At 37.3% G+C, this 15,349-nt stretch overlaps 1 protein-coding gene across 1 annotated transcript; it reads left to right on the top strand.

Annotated features, from left to right (window-relative positions):
• The first annotated feature begins 12,733 nt into the window (after positions 1 to 12,733).
• Positions 12,734 to 13,414, top strand: LOC110920069 (leucine-rich repeat extensin-like protein 5). Its single transcript, XM_022164307.1, has one exon. It carries the CDS (start codon positions 12,734 to 12,736, stop codon positions 13,412 to 13,414), a length of 681 nt encoding a protein of 226 aa, XP_022019999.1.
• The last annotated feature ends 1,935 nt before the right edge of the window (positions 13,415 to 15,349 follow it).

Below are 15,349 nucleotides of genomic sequence, written 5' to 3'. Positions count from 1 at the left end.
GCGGATGAATGTATCCCGGACCGCATTTCCCGGTTCTTGACTTTTTTCAATTTTGTCTTGCTTTTTGACTTTTCTCTTATCGGCTATTATTTCAACCTTCTTTGGACCTTTTGGTAATCCAAATACCTCATAAACTGTGTTCGATGTTATTTTGATTTGGTGGTTTCCTACGTTTAGCTTATCGAACTTCTCATCAAAGTTTCTCACTAGCCAATACGCCAATCTTTTCGAAATATGGTTGATGTTGATATCAAGAATAGCTCCAAACCCTATATCCCTAACATCATCTATCTGTTTTTTGAAAATCTTCTAACAGTATCCATATATGAGTTAGGTTGGCATCGCAGCAGTATTGCTTCATTGCTGTATTTGAAAAACTCTCTATGTTCTGTTTTAGGTTGTTGCCCCTTTTTTGAATGTTTTTTTGTGACTATCTTTGATTTTCTTTTATCTTCTTTCTTGTCATGTTTTTTCTTTTTTTGGGGTGGCTTAACAAATTCATCATCTTCTGAACTTTCTTGAATCAACAATCTCTTTCTATTCTTTTTAATTTTTATCAGAGTTGATATTGGTCCTTCAAAGTCTTCATCAGATTCTATTTCTACAAAATCGCATACTGTAGTTAAAAACACTTACAAAATCGCATTTGTCAGTTAATCATGAACAACAAGTCATCAATTCGCATGTGTTAGATATCAATTCGCATGTGTTATTTTATCAATTTGCATTTATGAGTTATGATTTCGCATTTGTTACATAAGCATTACCTAAACAATACAACTAACTTATGATATAAAAGCGCATTTGCATTTATATCAATTCGCAAATCTAATTTAACCTAAAACAAAAAACCTTCTACATACTAGCTTTTTATCATATGAAATCGCAAATGTCAAAAAAAGCACAACAAAACCCTATATGATATCGCACATCCATCAGTATCATTAAGACAATTGCAGAAAAAATGCAAAACCTAATAAATAAATATACCAGTAACAAACCCTAGCAAAATTGACGTTGTTATCAATATGTAATGTTATAAAACTTATATGTTTCAGTTAAAACGTTAATAAACAAACAAAATCGCATTTGATTTTAAAGTACCTGTATATTACACTTTAAATCGCAAATGTAAATAGATACCTGGATTCATCTTCTTCGCTTGTGGTCTGTCGTTGTTTGCTTTGCTTCTTTTCTCAATATTCATGGAATCGTAGTTGAAATCGCAATGGAGAGTAGCAGGTAATCGCAATGGAGAGTAGCAGGTAATGTTTTGGAGAAGGAGAATGCTTTTGATTTTGGGTTTTACGGTATGATTTTGAGTTTTTGTGTGCTGATAATCAGGGGTTTTGTTCTCGCTATGACGATTCTAACCTTGGCGGTTTCTTTTATTAATTTTAATTTGATTAATTTAATTGTTTAAACACGCGCTTTTAATGAGATGATCGTACAATTGTTGTTGTAGCGTACATAATGTACGATTAGAGTATTTGTATGATAACCGGCCTATATATATATATATATATATATATATATATATATATATATATATATATAATAATGAAGCTAGCTTTGTCGTTTAAATAAAAATTCAAAATTATTTGTAAATTTTAATGATAAAAAATAAGATACGGATACATGTTATTTTATGCGGCCACCATTCGAAAATGTGCGATTAATTTTATATATTATTCATAAAAATAGTCCGGACTAGTAAATAACTACGACACCTATCTATATCTATCAATAGAAACCATTTAGAGGATACTTGTCATTCTATCATTCAATTGATTAAAATTATTAATAATACTAATAGTAATATTTAATCTAATCTAATACAAATTGTCATTATTAATAATATTTAATCAAATCTAAATCTAGTCTAATGCAAATTCTTATTATTAATAATATTTAATCAAATCTAAAAAGAATTAATACGAATTCCAAAGTTGATATTAACTTTCAAATAATTATAAAAATATCCACCTAACATCACATTTGTTTCTGTTAAATTCGATTAATTAATTTGTTCAACAATCACTATTAACTTTATCATTCAGTATTTTTCAAAAAATCTCGATGATTACAAAAATTGGTGATTAAAGGTTTTACACTACTAGAAAACTAGGCAATTGCGACTAAAATTTGCGACCTACACGAGGCGTTCGCAAAATTAGCGACTGGTTTGCGACAAAAATCAAAACAGTCACAATTTTAAAGACAAACCCAGATTCGGTCGCAAAACGATCGCAAATTTTATGACTGCATTTTTCCATTGCAAATAAGTTGAATGGTGGTTGGAAAACGGTCGCTAATATGAGAAAATAATAAAAAAAAGTTGCGACCGTCTAAAGCGGTCGCAAATACGAAAAATATGTAAAAAGCAAAAGTTGCAACCGTCTAAAGCGATCGCAAATACGAGAAATATATAAATGGAAGTTTAATTGACCCACAAATATACAAGGGATTAAACCTGAATATAAGTACTTAAAAAGGTGCAAAACGTAAGTTTTGCAAGTTTTAAGTTTAACCTCTATTCTCCTTCAATTTCAAGAATCATCTTCACCACCCCCTTTTCTTTCTATGCATTTTTTCTCTCTCTACAAATCTGTATCTCTACTCTACAAATCTATATCTCTATATACAACATTATATACATACGGTTCCATACATATTCATCTATTCACACACAAAATCATTAACCAATTCAAGTTCTTCAACTAGTAAAGTTTGATCGATCGCTTGTGCTATGGTTTAAATTCAATTAGATCTGTAACAACCGTTAATTAGGTTTATCAATGGAGGTTGGAGTGGATAATTCACCGGAGAATATCGGTGTTGCAATGGAGTTTCCGGCGATTGACGGTGAAGGTTTGTCGTCACCACCAGTTATGCCGCCGAGGCTTCGCCGGAGATTGACGCAATCAAAGGCGTCTCCGTCTAGTGTTGAAGAAATTGAATCTAGCCTTCGAGATGCAGATCTTCGTTGATAGGTTAGGGTTATTGGTTTGTTGTAGTTAGTTGCTCTAATTACTTGATTAAATATATATATATATATATATATATATATATATATATATTTGTATATATATATGTATATATATATGTATATACATAACTGCCAGATTAGGGCTAGAATCTGAACCAAAACTTAATTGGTTCGAAATTATTGCTTAATTAGCTATAAAGATGGAGTTCCACCAATATGTCTGGTCGGTCATGAATTTGCTTTTTATTTGTTGTTGATGCTTGAGGGATGGATGTATGTTGTTCAACCTCTTCATGAGATAGCCCTGCCGCTTCTTCTTTTTGAGTCAATTGAATTATTATCTTTACTCACTATTAGTTTATAACAACCCTCCTAAAATATTTATAACACCCCTATACGCCCTAAAATACACCCCGTATACGAAAAATAGGCCCAAAATACCTTAAAATTAACAAAATTCAATTAAAAACAAGAATTGAGGGCGCTCACGGGGCGCGAAGCCTTTGGCAAGCTCCGTCGCGGGCCGCGACAGCTAGACCACCAGGCGAACCCCTGAGCTGCCACGTGGCAGGTTCGTGTCAAGACTATTGGTCCGACTCAGCAAGCCTAGGCCCTACACAACCTAGCTCGCGGGCCGCGAAGACCCTTGTGGTCTCTTTCGCGGGGTGCGAGGAACTCGATATCAGGCCCTATAAATTGGAATGATTGGCATTCATTTTCCGTCGTTCAAAAAGTTCAATTCTCTCGATGTAAATTATTATTTATAAATATATTGTAAAAACAATTCTCTCTCAATTTCTCTATAGTATAAGTAATTCCCGAGCATTATACCCACTAAAATAGCGAAGCTCTGCATCGATGTAAGTATCATAACCCCCGGTTACGTATTAGATACGCTGCCCGACCAATCTAGTGCTTCGTAACTGCTGTAGTGGCTCTGCCCGACGTAGTCTTTGGAGTACTTTCTCGGGGAGGGTATAACTAATGTAAATTGAGTTATTATACTAACACGTATGCATTGTTTGATTAATAGATTATAACCAGGAAGTCACAAAGGCAAAACCTAAAATAGCAATGTGAGTAATCTCCTTTTTGTGAAACCTTTTTGTGAACTATTTTTACAAAACCTCAATGTTTTAAATTATATTTAACATTGATTGAGTATTTGTAATTCTAAAATTATCGTCGGTATGTTGGTGTTTTTGTATACAAAATTTGTTACTACACTGTGAGTGGTAACATGACCACTAGTCCTGGATTGACAGTACCGTGGGTGGTAATTAAATTAGATGTAAACAAATGTAATTGTTGGATTGCCCTCAATACTGTACAATGATAAAACCTGTTTTGATTAAATTGGGATTCACTCACCAGTATTTCCCACTGACAAAATGTTTTTAAACGCGTTTCAGGTAACAAAATGTGAAAGCCAAATAGAAGTCAGCTGGACAGCACTGAAGGCTTGGAAAAGTGGCTATAAAAGTTACCTAAATAAAGAAGATGTTTTATTTCAATAAAATATGGTTTATCCCTATAAACTTGATGTAATGAAAACTTGGGAATTTCCCATGTGTTTATTATTATAAAAATGTGGTATTTTACTCTGATAAAATATTTCCTAACTACGGTCCTGATGAAAATTCCGCTGCCAAACTGAATAATACCGATACCACTAAATCTGAGCTCGCGGCCGCCTGTTCCTAGGTGACTAGGGGACGGGGGTTGCGACAAAGAGTGGTATCAGAGCTAAGCCACTGATTTCAGCCACAGAAGTGTTCTGCTGACACCAAAATTCTATCCATTATGTTAGGAAATAATCTACGTGATTATGTGCATACCTGTATATTATTGTTTTGTGTTATTTGACAATTTGTTAGTTTACACTATGAGCGATCAAGGTCTGTCAGACGCTTACCGTCAATTGTCTAGTTCTCTTATAGACGAAGGAACTTCTTCCCAGCCTACCCCCTCGGGGTATTCAGCTGACACAGAGGAAGGGATTTTCGTGTTCAAAGCACAATCCGAAGAACCATTCCCTACCAAAAAGAGAGGATGGTTCAGTCGGGGAGCTCACGACCATAAGAAAATGATGAGGAAATTACAGCAGCAGAGAGCTTTAGCAGCTGCGTATAGGGAGATGAATGCTCAAACCCAGGATATAATCAACAGGAGACTGGTCAATTTCCACATACTAGCTACCACAGCCACAGACCCAAATTTAGAACAGATCATAGCACCCCAACCACTACCCTTATTCCCAACTCAACCCATGGAAATCGAACCCTACCCAGGAGACGAGATTCCAGCACCCGCTTTCAACCCAGTTGAAATCCCTAGAGTCCCCGCACCCCATCCCCCAGACTATGACCCATGGTTTGATGACCATAGGGATTACCCAGAACTCCATCCACAAGAGGAACTCATGCCAAACCCAGTAGCACCCTATCCAAACCTTGACCCTCTAGACCCATATTTTGATAATGACCAATACATATAGGACATCCTAGAGAACCCATACCCATATGAAGAACCGATGCCCCAGTTCCCTGACCCGATACCAGCACCCTCACCACCCATGAGCACTGAGAATGTGCAAGAACTTCACACCTTTGGTGAGGAGTTGTTAGATGAAAGTGAAAAGATAAGACAAATAGGGGAGAGACTCGTCTGGAAATACGACGAGTGTAACATGCAATACTGGATGAACCCTTATCAGTAATAGTAATAACATATATATATATATATATATATATATATATATATATATATAGGGGAAGGTTCATTCGGGAACACTAAAAAAGTGGGAACAGTGGGGAACCGGCTCAAACGAACTCCGATTGGACTCATTCCAGCGGCGTTGGAACCGGTTCGTTGAACCATAACTAAGATCTCTTAACCCTAAATCCTAAACTCTAAACCCTAAAGCTAAAAATAAGGCTAAAACTTAAGCTAAACCGTAAAATCTAAACTATAAACCCTAAAAGCTAAACCCTAAAGGCTAAACCTAAAGCTAAACACTATAGCTAAACCCTAAAGCTAAACCCTAAACCCTAAAGCTAAACTCTAAACCCTAAAGCTAAACCCTAAGGCTAAACCCTAAAGCTAAACCCAAAAAGCCAAACCCTAATATATTTAGAGTTTAGGGGTTATGATTTAGGGTTTAGGGTGAGATCCTAGTTAGGGTTCGACGAGACGGTTCCAACGCCGCTGGAATGAGTCCAATCGGAGTTCGTTTGAGTCGGTTCCCCACTGTTCCCCACTTTTTTAGTGTTCCCCAATGAACCTCACAATATATATATATATATATATATATATATATATATATATGGTAAGGTTCATGCGAGAACCAACTTTATTGCGAGAACCGCGAGAACCAATGTGAACACAACCTAAAATAGCTAAAAAAACCTAACCCCCCCCCCCAAGCTAAATGCTAAAAACTAAAACCCCTAAAAAACTAACCCCCCCCCCCAAGCTAAAATGCTAAAAACTAAACCCCCGAAAAACCTAAAATAAATAAAAAAAATCTAATTTTTTTTATTTTTTATGTTAAAATCGCTACTTTTAGTAGCCAAAAAAATATTTTAAAAAAAAAAACATTTTAAAATTTTTTTTGCTACTAAAAGTAGCGATTTTCTTATAAAAATATTAAAAAAAAAATTGTGTGTTTTTTAGCTATTTTTAGGCATTTTTGGTTGTGTTCACATTGGTTCTCGCGGTTCTCCTAATAAAAGGTGGTTCTTAACGGATCTTTGTCCTATATATACATATATATATATTTATGTAAGTTTGAAAAAAAATCAACTAAAATCCAATATCTACTAATGCATACTAATATTGTATTTTAAATTCCAGTTGTAGTTGTAATAGATATAGATGCATATATATAAAATAGAGTAAATGTCGCAATGCATGACGATTTTGGATCAATGTGTTATTGTGTGATTATTCGCATTAAATATTGTTTCGTGATATTAATACTTGGTATATGTTTATAATTCAGATGAACAACGAAGTGAATCAAGAAAACCCGAATAACGATAATAACGGAAACCAATTAGATAACAGTGCCGTCTAACACATAGTGGCACAAGGGATTATAGACGCTATGCCATATATTATCAAAACGGTTAAGGAAGCGAAAAATAATAAAAGTAACAGTGGAAGTAAACGACCACCTACTGAACCCAGTCACAGCGTGAATAATAGACTGTTACTTCAAGTACCTATTCCAAAAAGAAGAAGAACCATGTCTTATGATTGTTCTTATAAAGAATTCTAGTCTTGTAAACCAATATAATTCTTGGGCAATGAAGGAGCCATTGCGGCTCTACGCTGGATAGAAAAGACTGAGGCAGTCTTAAAAATAAGCAAATGTGCAGAGGAAGACAAAATCATGTTTACTTCCAATCTGTTTAAGAATGCAGCTTTAGAATGGTAGAACACTATTCTCCAGTCTAGGGGGAGTGATAGAACCTATAATATGGAATGGACTGAATTTAAGCATATGATTGAAAGGAAATTCTGTCCTCCCAATGAAAAGGAACAGATAGCTTATAAGTTCTTAAACCATAGAATGACTGGAGTAGACTGTAAGGGTTACACTACTATATTCTTTGAATATGCTAGAATAGTGCCAACCCTAGCTTCACCAGAACCAGTATTAATCTCCCGTTACATATGTGGATTAATCGGTGAGATTAAACACGTAGTCAAGGTAGCTAGACCGCAAACTATAGAAGAAGCTGTAGAACTAGCAAATACCTTGACTGATGAATTAGTGCGTACACAAGAAGAGAACCAGATGAAGAACCTAGTCCAGAAGCTTACCCAGGAAGTTCGCTACGGTAATTCCAACCGTGGGAGAAATGTAGGTTCTACTTCTGCACCTTATTGTAAGGCCTGCAAGAGGAAGCATTCAGGAAGATGCTCTACCTACTGCAATTTCTACAAGATACCAGGACACAAAGAAGAAGACTGTAGGAAGAAACCTAGTAAATTAGTAATGGAGTGTGCTTCAGTTGTGGAGAAAAAGGGCATATCAAGCCGAACTGTCCGAAACTAGCTCTAGCCATGAACAACAAGACTGCTAAGAATGCTAGGACATTTGTTCTAACAGCCGAAGAAGCAAAGATGATTCCGGACGTGATTGCCGGTACGTTTTTAGTTAATGATGTTTTTGGTAAAGTATTATTTGACTCTGGTGCGAACCAAAGTTTTATTAATACTTCATTTTGCAAACTTCTCAATCAACCATTAACTAAACTCCAACAAGAATGTCTCGTAGAGACAGCAAATGGAGAATCCATTAAGATTACTGAAATCTTGCAGGGAGCAAGAATAGAAATTTTAAACCAAAAGTTTGTTGCTAATCTTTACCCAATGAATCTGGCTGGATTTGATATTGTATTAGGAATGGATTGGTTAGTAACCAATAAAGCCAGTATTCTATGTGATCAAAAGTCAATGCAAGTAAATTCACCAAAAGGTGAAAAGATCACAATTAAACGAGATAAACCATCTAAATCCACAAAATTCATCTCTTTGATGAAAACAACAAGTCATGCTAGAAAAGGATCCCTAGTGTATTTGTAACACCATGTAAAAACGTGTCCAATTATACATAGACACGTGTCCTAAACTCCGGTTATGCGAAAAATTGAGTTTAAGGGACTAAAGTTGACAACAAGTGAAAATATGCAAACGAAAGGACTAAAAATGTCAACATGCCAAACTTAAGCCTCTGAATGACCACACGTGAAGAAAATATTCTTGAATGGGTGATTGATTGGGTATTCGAAGTCGTTTGTGAAAATAATCAAGTACAAGGGTTAAAAGTGTCAATATGTCAATTCTGACCTCTGAGTGGCCTTTTAACGAAACCGAGGCTTTGTAATACTCAAATATACTCCCGAGAAAATGTGGTAAAAATTTCACGTGATTCCGAGATAGTTAAGCATGTTTTCTAAACTTTGGGTTAAAAGCGTCAACTTGATGAAACTTGCTTTCATGAAGAAATTTAACGAACCCAAGCTTAACGAAGTTAGTTTATTCATCATGGAGCCTTAATATACTGACTACAAGGGCCTCATATGTCTAAAATAAGGTTAAAAAGGATTAAAAACGACCAGGGACTGAAACTGCCAACATTCAAACTTGTTTTACCAGTTAATCCGGTCCAGGCGGCCCACGTAAGACACCCTTAAGTCTTACGCGGCCCGCGAAAGACTGCCAGATACAGAAATTACATGCCAGGTGCAGGTTTGGCTGTTCCACCGCCTTAGTCTAGGTTGTAACGATCTTTGGAGCTATATGTCGGTTTAAATCACTAGCTAGGACACCTGGGGTGATCCTAGGGCCCCCAATTGCACCTGGAAATGATCAAGATCAATGGAATTCACTATATAAGAAAGCTTAGTCTTATGTTCTTGAACATCATTTGCAACACTTCAATTGTGGGACTTGCTCTGGAGCTCTCATCAGTAACAAGAGGATTACAAGTGTAGAAAAGATTGCTAGGACCATTACTAAGCTTCTGATTACTTATTTAGTTGTTTAATTTAGCCTAATTACTTAAAAGTCAAACTTAGTGTATAATCAGTTTGACTTTCGTTTTAATTACATGTGGCTTAACCACTGATCAAATTGAAAGTGGTTATGAAACCACATTAGTATAGGTGATTAACCCCTGAAAGGGTGTCTCCTAATTATCTAGTTTGACTGATTAAATGTCGGGTCAAAGTAGTTTTGACAAAAATCAAACTGGACAGAAATGAAAAAAATGATTTTATTTAATAAACCAGAGGTTCTAAATTACATTTTAACATTCTAATGACTTGGTAATGACTATCTAAACATGTTTTAACAGTCCTAATCCGACAATTAATAGTCTAAGGGCAGATTATAACCGAAAGTCGCAAAAGCTTGACTTTTGCTTTGACTTTCAGTTCTGACCCGTTCAAGCTTAATTCTTCTATGTATTAAGCTTCCATTAGGACCATATTACATTGTAGTATAACCCTCTGAAGTTATATTGCATGGTGCCTAATCGTTTGTAATATATGCTCTTGATCGTAATTATGCTCATTAATGCCTAAAACGCCCTTTTTGCATAAAACCAAGATTTCTAGAAATGTGAATGAACTAAAACCTTTGCTACTGATATTTAGACATGTCCCGAAAATTTGACATCAGTTTGAGGTCTAGAATGAGAGTTATGCTCAATAGCGTAATTAAGGAATTTTTAGTAATTAAAAGGCGTAATTAGCATGAAGCTTATCTAAGCCCGATCTTTGGAACCAAACTCTTTACCTACTGATGTTAAATGATATTTTGGGATTTTTGGAAATTTTTAATTATTTTTAGGTTGAGCATAACATAGGATTATAGCCTAATTTCGGTAACTACCGGTTTTACCCTTTTCATCCATAAAATGAGTTTTACCTAACATTTTAATACCAAATTTTTGCTACTGATTCTATATGATAAATATAATATTTTGAACTTTATAAACTGATCAAAATCTCAGATTTCCTATTTTTACCATAATAGCCCTTTAAATCGCATTTTAGCGTTTTTAGCACCTAGTATGTGTCAAGACTATATTTGTCATATAAAACTCATAACCTACTGATGTTTTAAGCTAATTTACATAATATTACAGTAAACTAAAGTTTTAAAACTCAGAAGTCTATTTTAACCCTTTTAAGCCTATGTAAAATTACCAAAATGCCCTTATGGGACTTATTTTGGTTTAAATTGCTTTTTGGGCATAAATGTTAATATACTACTGATATATTAACATATTTTGAGCATAATAATGATTAAGACCTGTAATTAATTTATTTGGTTACTCGTTACGCATTTACGCGTTCGGATCGGTTTACGTGACTAGTTTACGTAAAATAGCCAAAACGGGCTTAACCTTGTCATTAAATTCTCATTTTCCAGAATGTATTTAGTTTACCCATATTATACAAGTATCCAAGCTTGTCGGGTCTAAATCACGTTCTAACCCGGTCTCCGCTTAATCTACCGTTAAGTCCATAAGGTTTCCTTCTAGCTAGCCGGTCTAAGTCCTTGACTTAAATAAAGACACGTTAGCATCCTAATAGGCTAATTAAACCTTCTATACAGATTTATAGCTTCCGGTAAAAAGTGCCTTTCAAGAACCTTAGGAACTTACTGCTACCACCAGGTAAATACTTTTAACTTATTTTCCCTATACGGGCTTGGGATATGGTATATTAATACCGCTTGGTCGGGTATGGGATTATTTTGTCGGATTGTGATTTAATAAATCCGCATGACCCGTTTTAATCTGTATTATTTGATAACATAAACATTTGGGGGTTAACGACCGTGTCCTGGATATCCTCGGCTCATTTAAATTATTAATGGCCACGACCTATGCACGGGGTGCAGGCATGCACCTGACAGATGCAAATGCTAAATATTAAATTACCCACAAGTTGGGGATAACTCCTCTGTGGGTTCTATAAGTGGTGAGTCAGTTAATCATGTCCGGCTTCCAAACCGGCCCCACTTGTATGACAAATATATAAAGCTGTATACAAGATCTTAATAAAGATTGTCCCAAGTTATAAAAGATTTGTGACATGTGCATCTAAATCAATTTTCTTAAATGTTTTCAAAACGAGTCAGTTAAATTGTATTTACCAGTGTATACTGACGTATTTTCCTAAAGATTGAATTGACGTGTACTTCTCAAAATAGGCTGGAGCTATAGGGTGTTATAGAGGATCTTGCAAATCCCATAAATACCCGTAGTCTGTAGTTTATATTTCTTTGTACTTTATGATCCGCCTGAGGATCTTATTACATTCCAGTCTGTATTATTCATGTACTCGAACATCGACAGACAGTATGGTTTGTAATAGTTTATTTACCCAGCCTTCCGCTGTGCTATATTATTGTGTGTGTTGACAATGATGATATCAACTACGTCACGATACTCCCCGCCGGGCCCACCGGTAACACGTGGAATATTGGGGTGTGATAGGTTGGTGTCAGAGCCAACATTGAGTGAATTAAACACTAACCTTTTGTGTTTAATCTCAATGACACAATAAGCACATTCCTTAGACTCTCGAGTCTAGGCAAATGACCTAGGATGCATCTTTACTTTTCCTTTGCTGTTATTATGTTTTGTTTTATTTTTGTTTTCTTGTTTCAACAAGAAAACTCACCATCATGCCTCCAAGAGTAAGAGGACGAGGCAAGGGTCCCATGTGGGGAGGACCGTCATCAGCTGGACCATCACACAGACGCACTCCATCGGCGTCTCTATCCTCCTCCGACTCTCACGATATGTGGGGTCAACCTTACGAGCCGGCAAGACACTCAATCTCGCTAAGCTCTTCACCTTCCTTTCATCCGTCTTTCGGGCCGTTTACTCCAAACGAACCTGAACACTCTCATCACTCTCAACAATCTCACCATTCGCACGAGTTTTACCCGTCGCATAACTCTTTGCAATCTCACTTGTTTCATCACTCTGACTCCCCCTACTCCCCGGGACAGTTCAACCCAGCTGATTATGTTAATGATTTTCTTGGCTATAACCCATTGGGCCCTAAGGACCATTTCTCTCAGGAAATGGAGATGGATGATGACCCCGACCCGGAGATGCAAACAGGAACCCCGGGCCACCCTATCAGCATATCTAGTGGGTCTCCGTTTTAGGGATCCCCATACCATGGGCCCGACTCGTGCCAGGAGAAAATGGCTACATATGACTGGTTCTTTACACCATCTTACCATAGCTCCCCAGTCCAACCACCTTTGGAAGATCTTCAACTTCAAGCTGTCTCACCACCACCATTCCCAGTAGAGGAGCCACCGCAGCAGCCACCGCAGCCACCTCCCGAGCCTCCGAGGCGAAGGAGGAACGCACGTATGTCCGTAAGAGGAGGACCCCATTTCAGTTCTTCTCATGGTTCGAGTTCCTATCCCCCTATTCCAGAGGACCCCCAGATGGGTGGGCCCTCAAATGCAGCACCGAAGGCTAATCCTCCGCAAGCTTCTTATGCACCACCTCAGCCGCCTGTGGGTTTTGATAACCCAATCCCGACATACCCAGGTCCTTCCGGGTACAATCCTTATGAGAACCCATCGGGGTACCCCTCGGACTATATATCTCAGGACCCGTACCTTACGGCTGCGCAGTATCACCACCTCTATCCTTCTACTTACCCTCCTATGCATCCAGCTGGATACCCGGATCAGGGTTACCAGTACCCGTCGTACCAGCCACCTCCTCCCCAGCAGCTTCAGCAACAGCAACAAACTCAAGAAATTCTGGAGAGGCTAGATAAGGTTGAGAACAAGGCTAGGAAGAACAAGGAAGGGCATACTAGTTTCATGAAAGGCCTTGCGAACCTTATCAAAGGGAAGAAGAAGTAGAGGATTGTTTTGTTTTCTTGGTTGTTGTAATCGTGTCCCTGCGTGGACATTTGTTTAGTTTCTGTATCAAGTCCCTGCGTAGACTTATTTTCCTTTCTGTATGCCCCTGCGCGGGTAGTTTGTCTTTTTCTAAGTCCCATTTAGGGCAATTGTACTTGTTTTCAGCTTAATGAAGTTTTAACTTTGGTTTTTAATTGTGTATTTTATTACACCCTGTTATCTCTTTTCAATTTATAATTGATCTGCCAAAGAAATTCTTAGAGGTATAACCTAGCCAAAGTATTATTTGGCTATGATGGTACAACCTTTTTGAGATAGCAAATCTCTGTTAACATTTGAAAACATGTTAACATTCCTAGCTGTGCGGTACGAGAAACCACACAAGCTTCCAAAAGGTACTTGGATTTCTCCAAGTCATATAAAGCTAAAATGATCAATGCGAATCATGGCTAGTAAACATCAATATGATGTATACACCAAGACATCCATTTGAGATACATGCTTTTAAAGCAAAGGTGTAAAAACGGCAATGAAAGTATAATTTATAAACTTCTTGTCAAAAAGGCGATGAACTTTGTTCAACCCTTAAAAGATCACTGGTCTTAGAGATCGTTAGATAGATCTTAACTCGTCCTTGTGACAAGCTTCCTATGCTATTTAAATGTCCGTCGAGACGAGTTTAATAATGAATAAAATGTCTTTTACGACATTGGCAGTTGTGAAATTTCTATCCTTCCCCTGCCCAATAATGTAAAGAATAATGCATTCTATTAACTTTTAGTTATGATTTGAAATGGTCTAAATGGTTTAATAATACCATGACCATTGGATCATCAATGCGATGAATCTATATGTAATTTAAATTATTATTATTGTCTATATTATAGCATCCAGAAATGGCTGGCTCAGACGAAGCAAATAGTCATCCAGCAGAGGGCAACACCAGAATCAATATTACTGGTGCCGAACTGCAAGCTTGATCACTGCTGCAGTTTCTCAAGCGGTAGAGGCTAAGTTTAAAGAGCCGAGTGTTGTTCGGTCTCAAACTCTTTCGAAAACCCATTCTCAACCACAAACTCACAGGAAAAGTGAGTCCCTGCACTCATCTAACCAGGGTAGTGTACCCAAGAAGTAGGTTGTTCCTGAGCCTACCCTTAGGCACGCCAAAGGTTGTACTTACAAATATTTTGTTTCCTGTAAGCCAAGAGACTTTACAGGAGAAAAAGAGGCGATAGACTGTATGAAGTGGTTAGATGAGATGGAAACAGTGATAGATATTAGCGGTTGCGCTAAAGAAGATGTGGTTATGTTTGTCTCCCAATCTTTTAAGGGCGATGCCCTTACATGGTGGAAAGCTCTTGTATAATCCACTGGGAAAGTGCATTTGTATAATCTCTCATGGGAGAAGTTTGTTGATCTGGTTAAGGACACTTATTGTCCTCAGCATGAAGTAGAGCGCATAGAGACTAATTTTCTCACCCTCGTGATGAAGAATCTAGACTGTAGATCCTATGTGACTAGTTTCAATTCCATGTCGAGGCTTGTACCGTATCTAGTCACACCTGAGCCCAAGCGCATTGCGCGTTTTATTGGTGGTTTGGCCCCTGAAGTTAAGGGGAATGTTAAGGCTTCAAAGCCTACCACCTATAGATCCGCTGTGGATCTATCTTTATCCCTCACTTTGGATATTGTGAGGAGTAGGGCGAAGAAGAATTCTGAAGAAGGGAAGAGGAAGAGAGAGGATGATCAGTCCTCCCAGTCGAACAAGAAAGGAAAGGGGAACTCTGGTTCCAAGAAAGGGCAAACTGGTGATAAGCCCAGATGTAAGACTTGCCACAAAAGGCATTTTGGCAAGTGCAACCAGGACCCACAGGCCAAACCATGTGGGATCTGTAAGAAAAAGGGGCACAAGTCTGTCGAGTGCCGGAATATAAA

This window comes from Helianthus annuus, chromosome 16, assembly GCF_002127325.2.
Source record: "Helianthus annuus cultivar XRQ/B chromosome 16, HanXRQr2.0-SUNRISE, whole genome shotgun sequence".
Taxonomy (NCBI): Eukaryota; Viridiplantae; Streptophyta; class Magnoliopsida; order Asterales; family Asteraceae; genus Helianthus; species Helianthus annuus.
The sequence above is the reverse complement of the archived record's forward strand: the minus strand, read 5'-3'. Positions and strand labels throughout refer to the sequence as shown.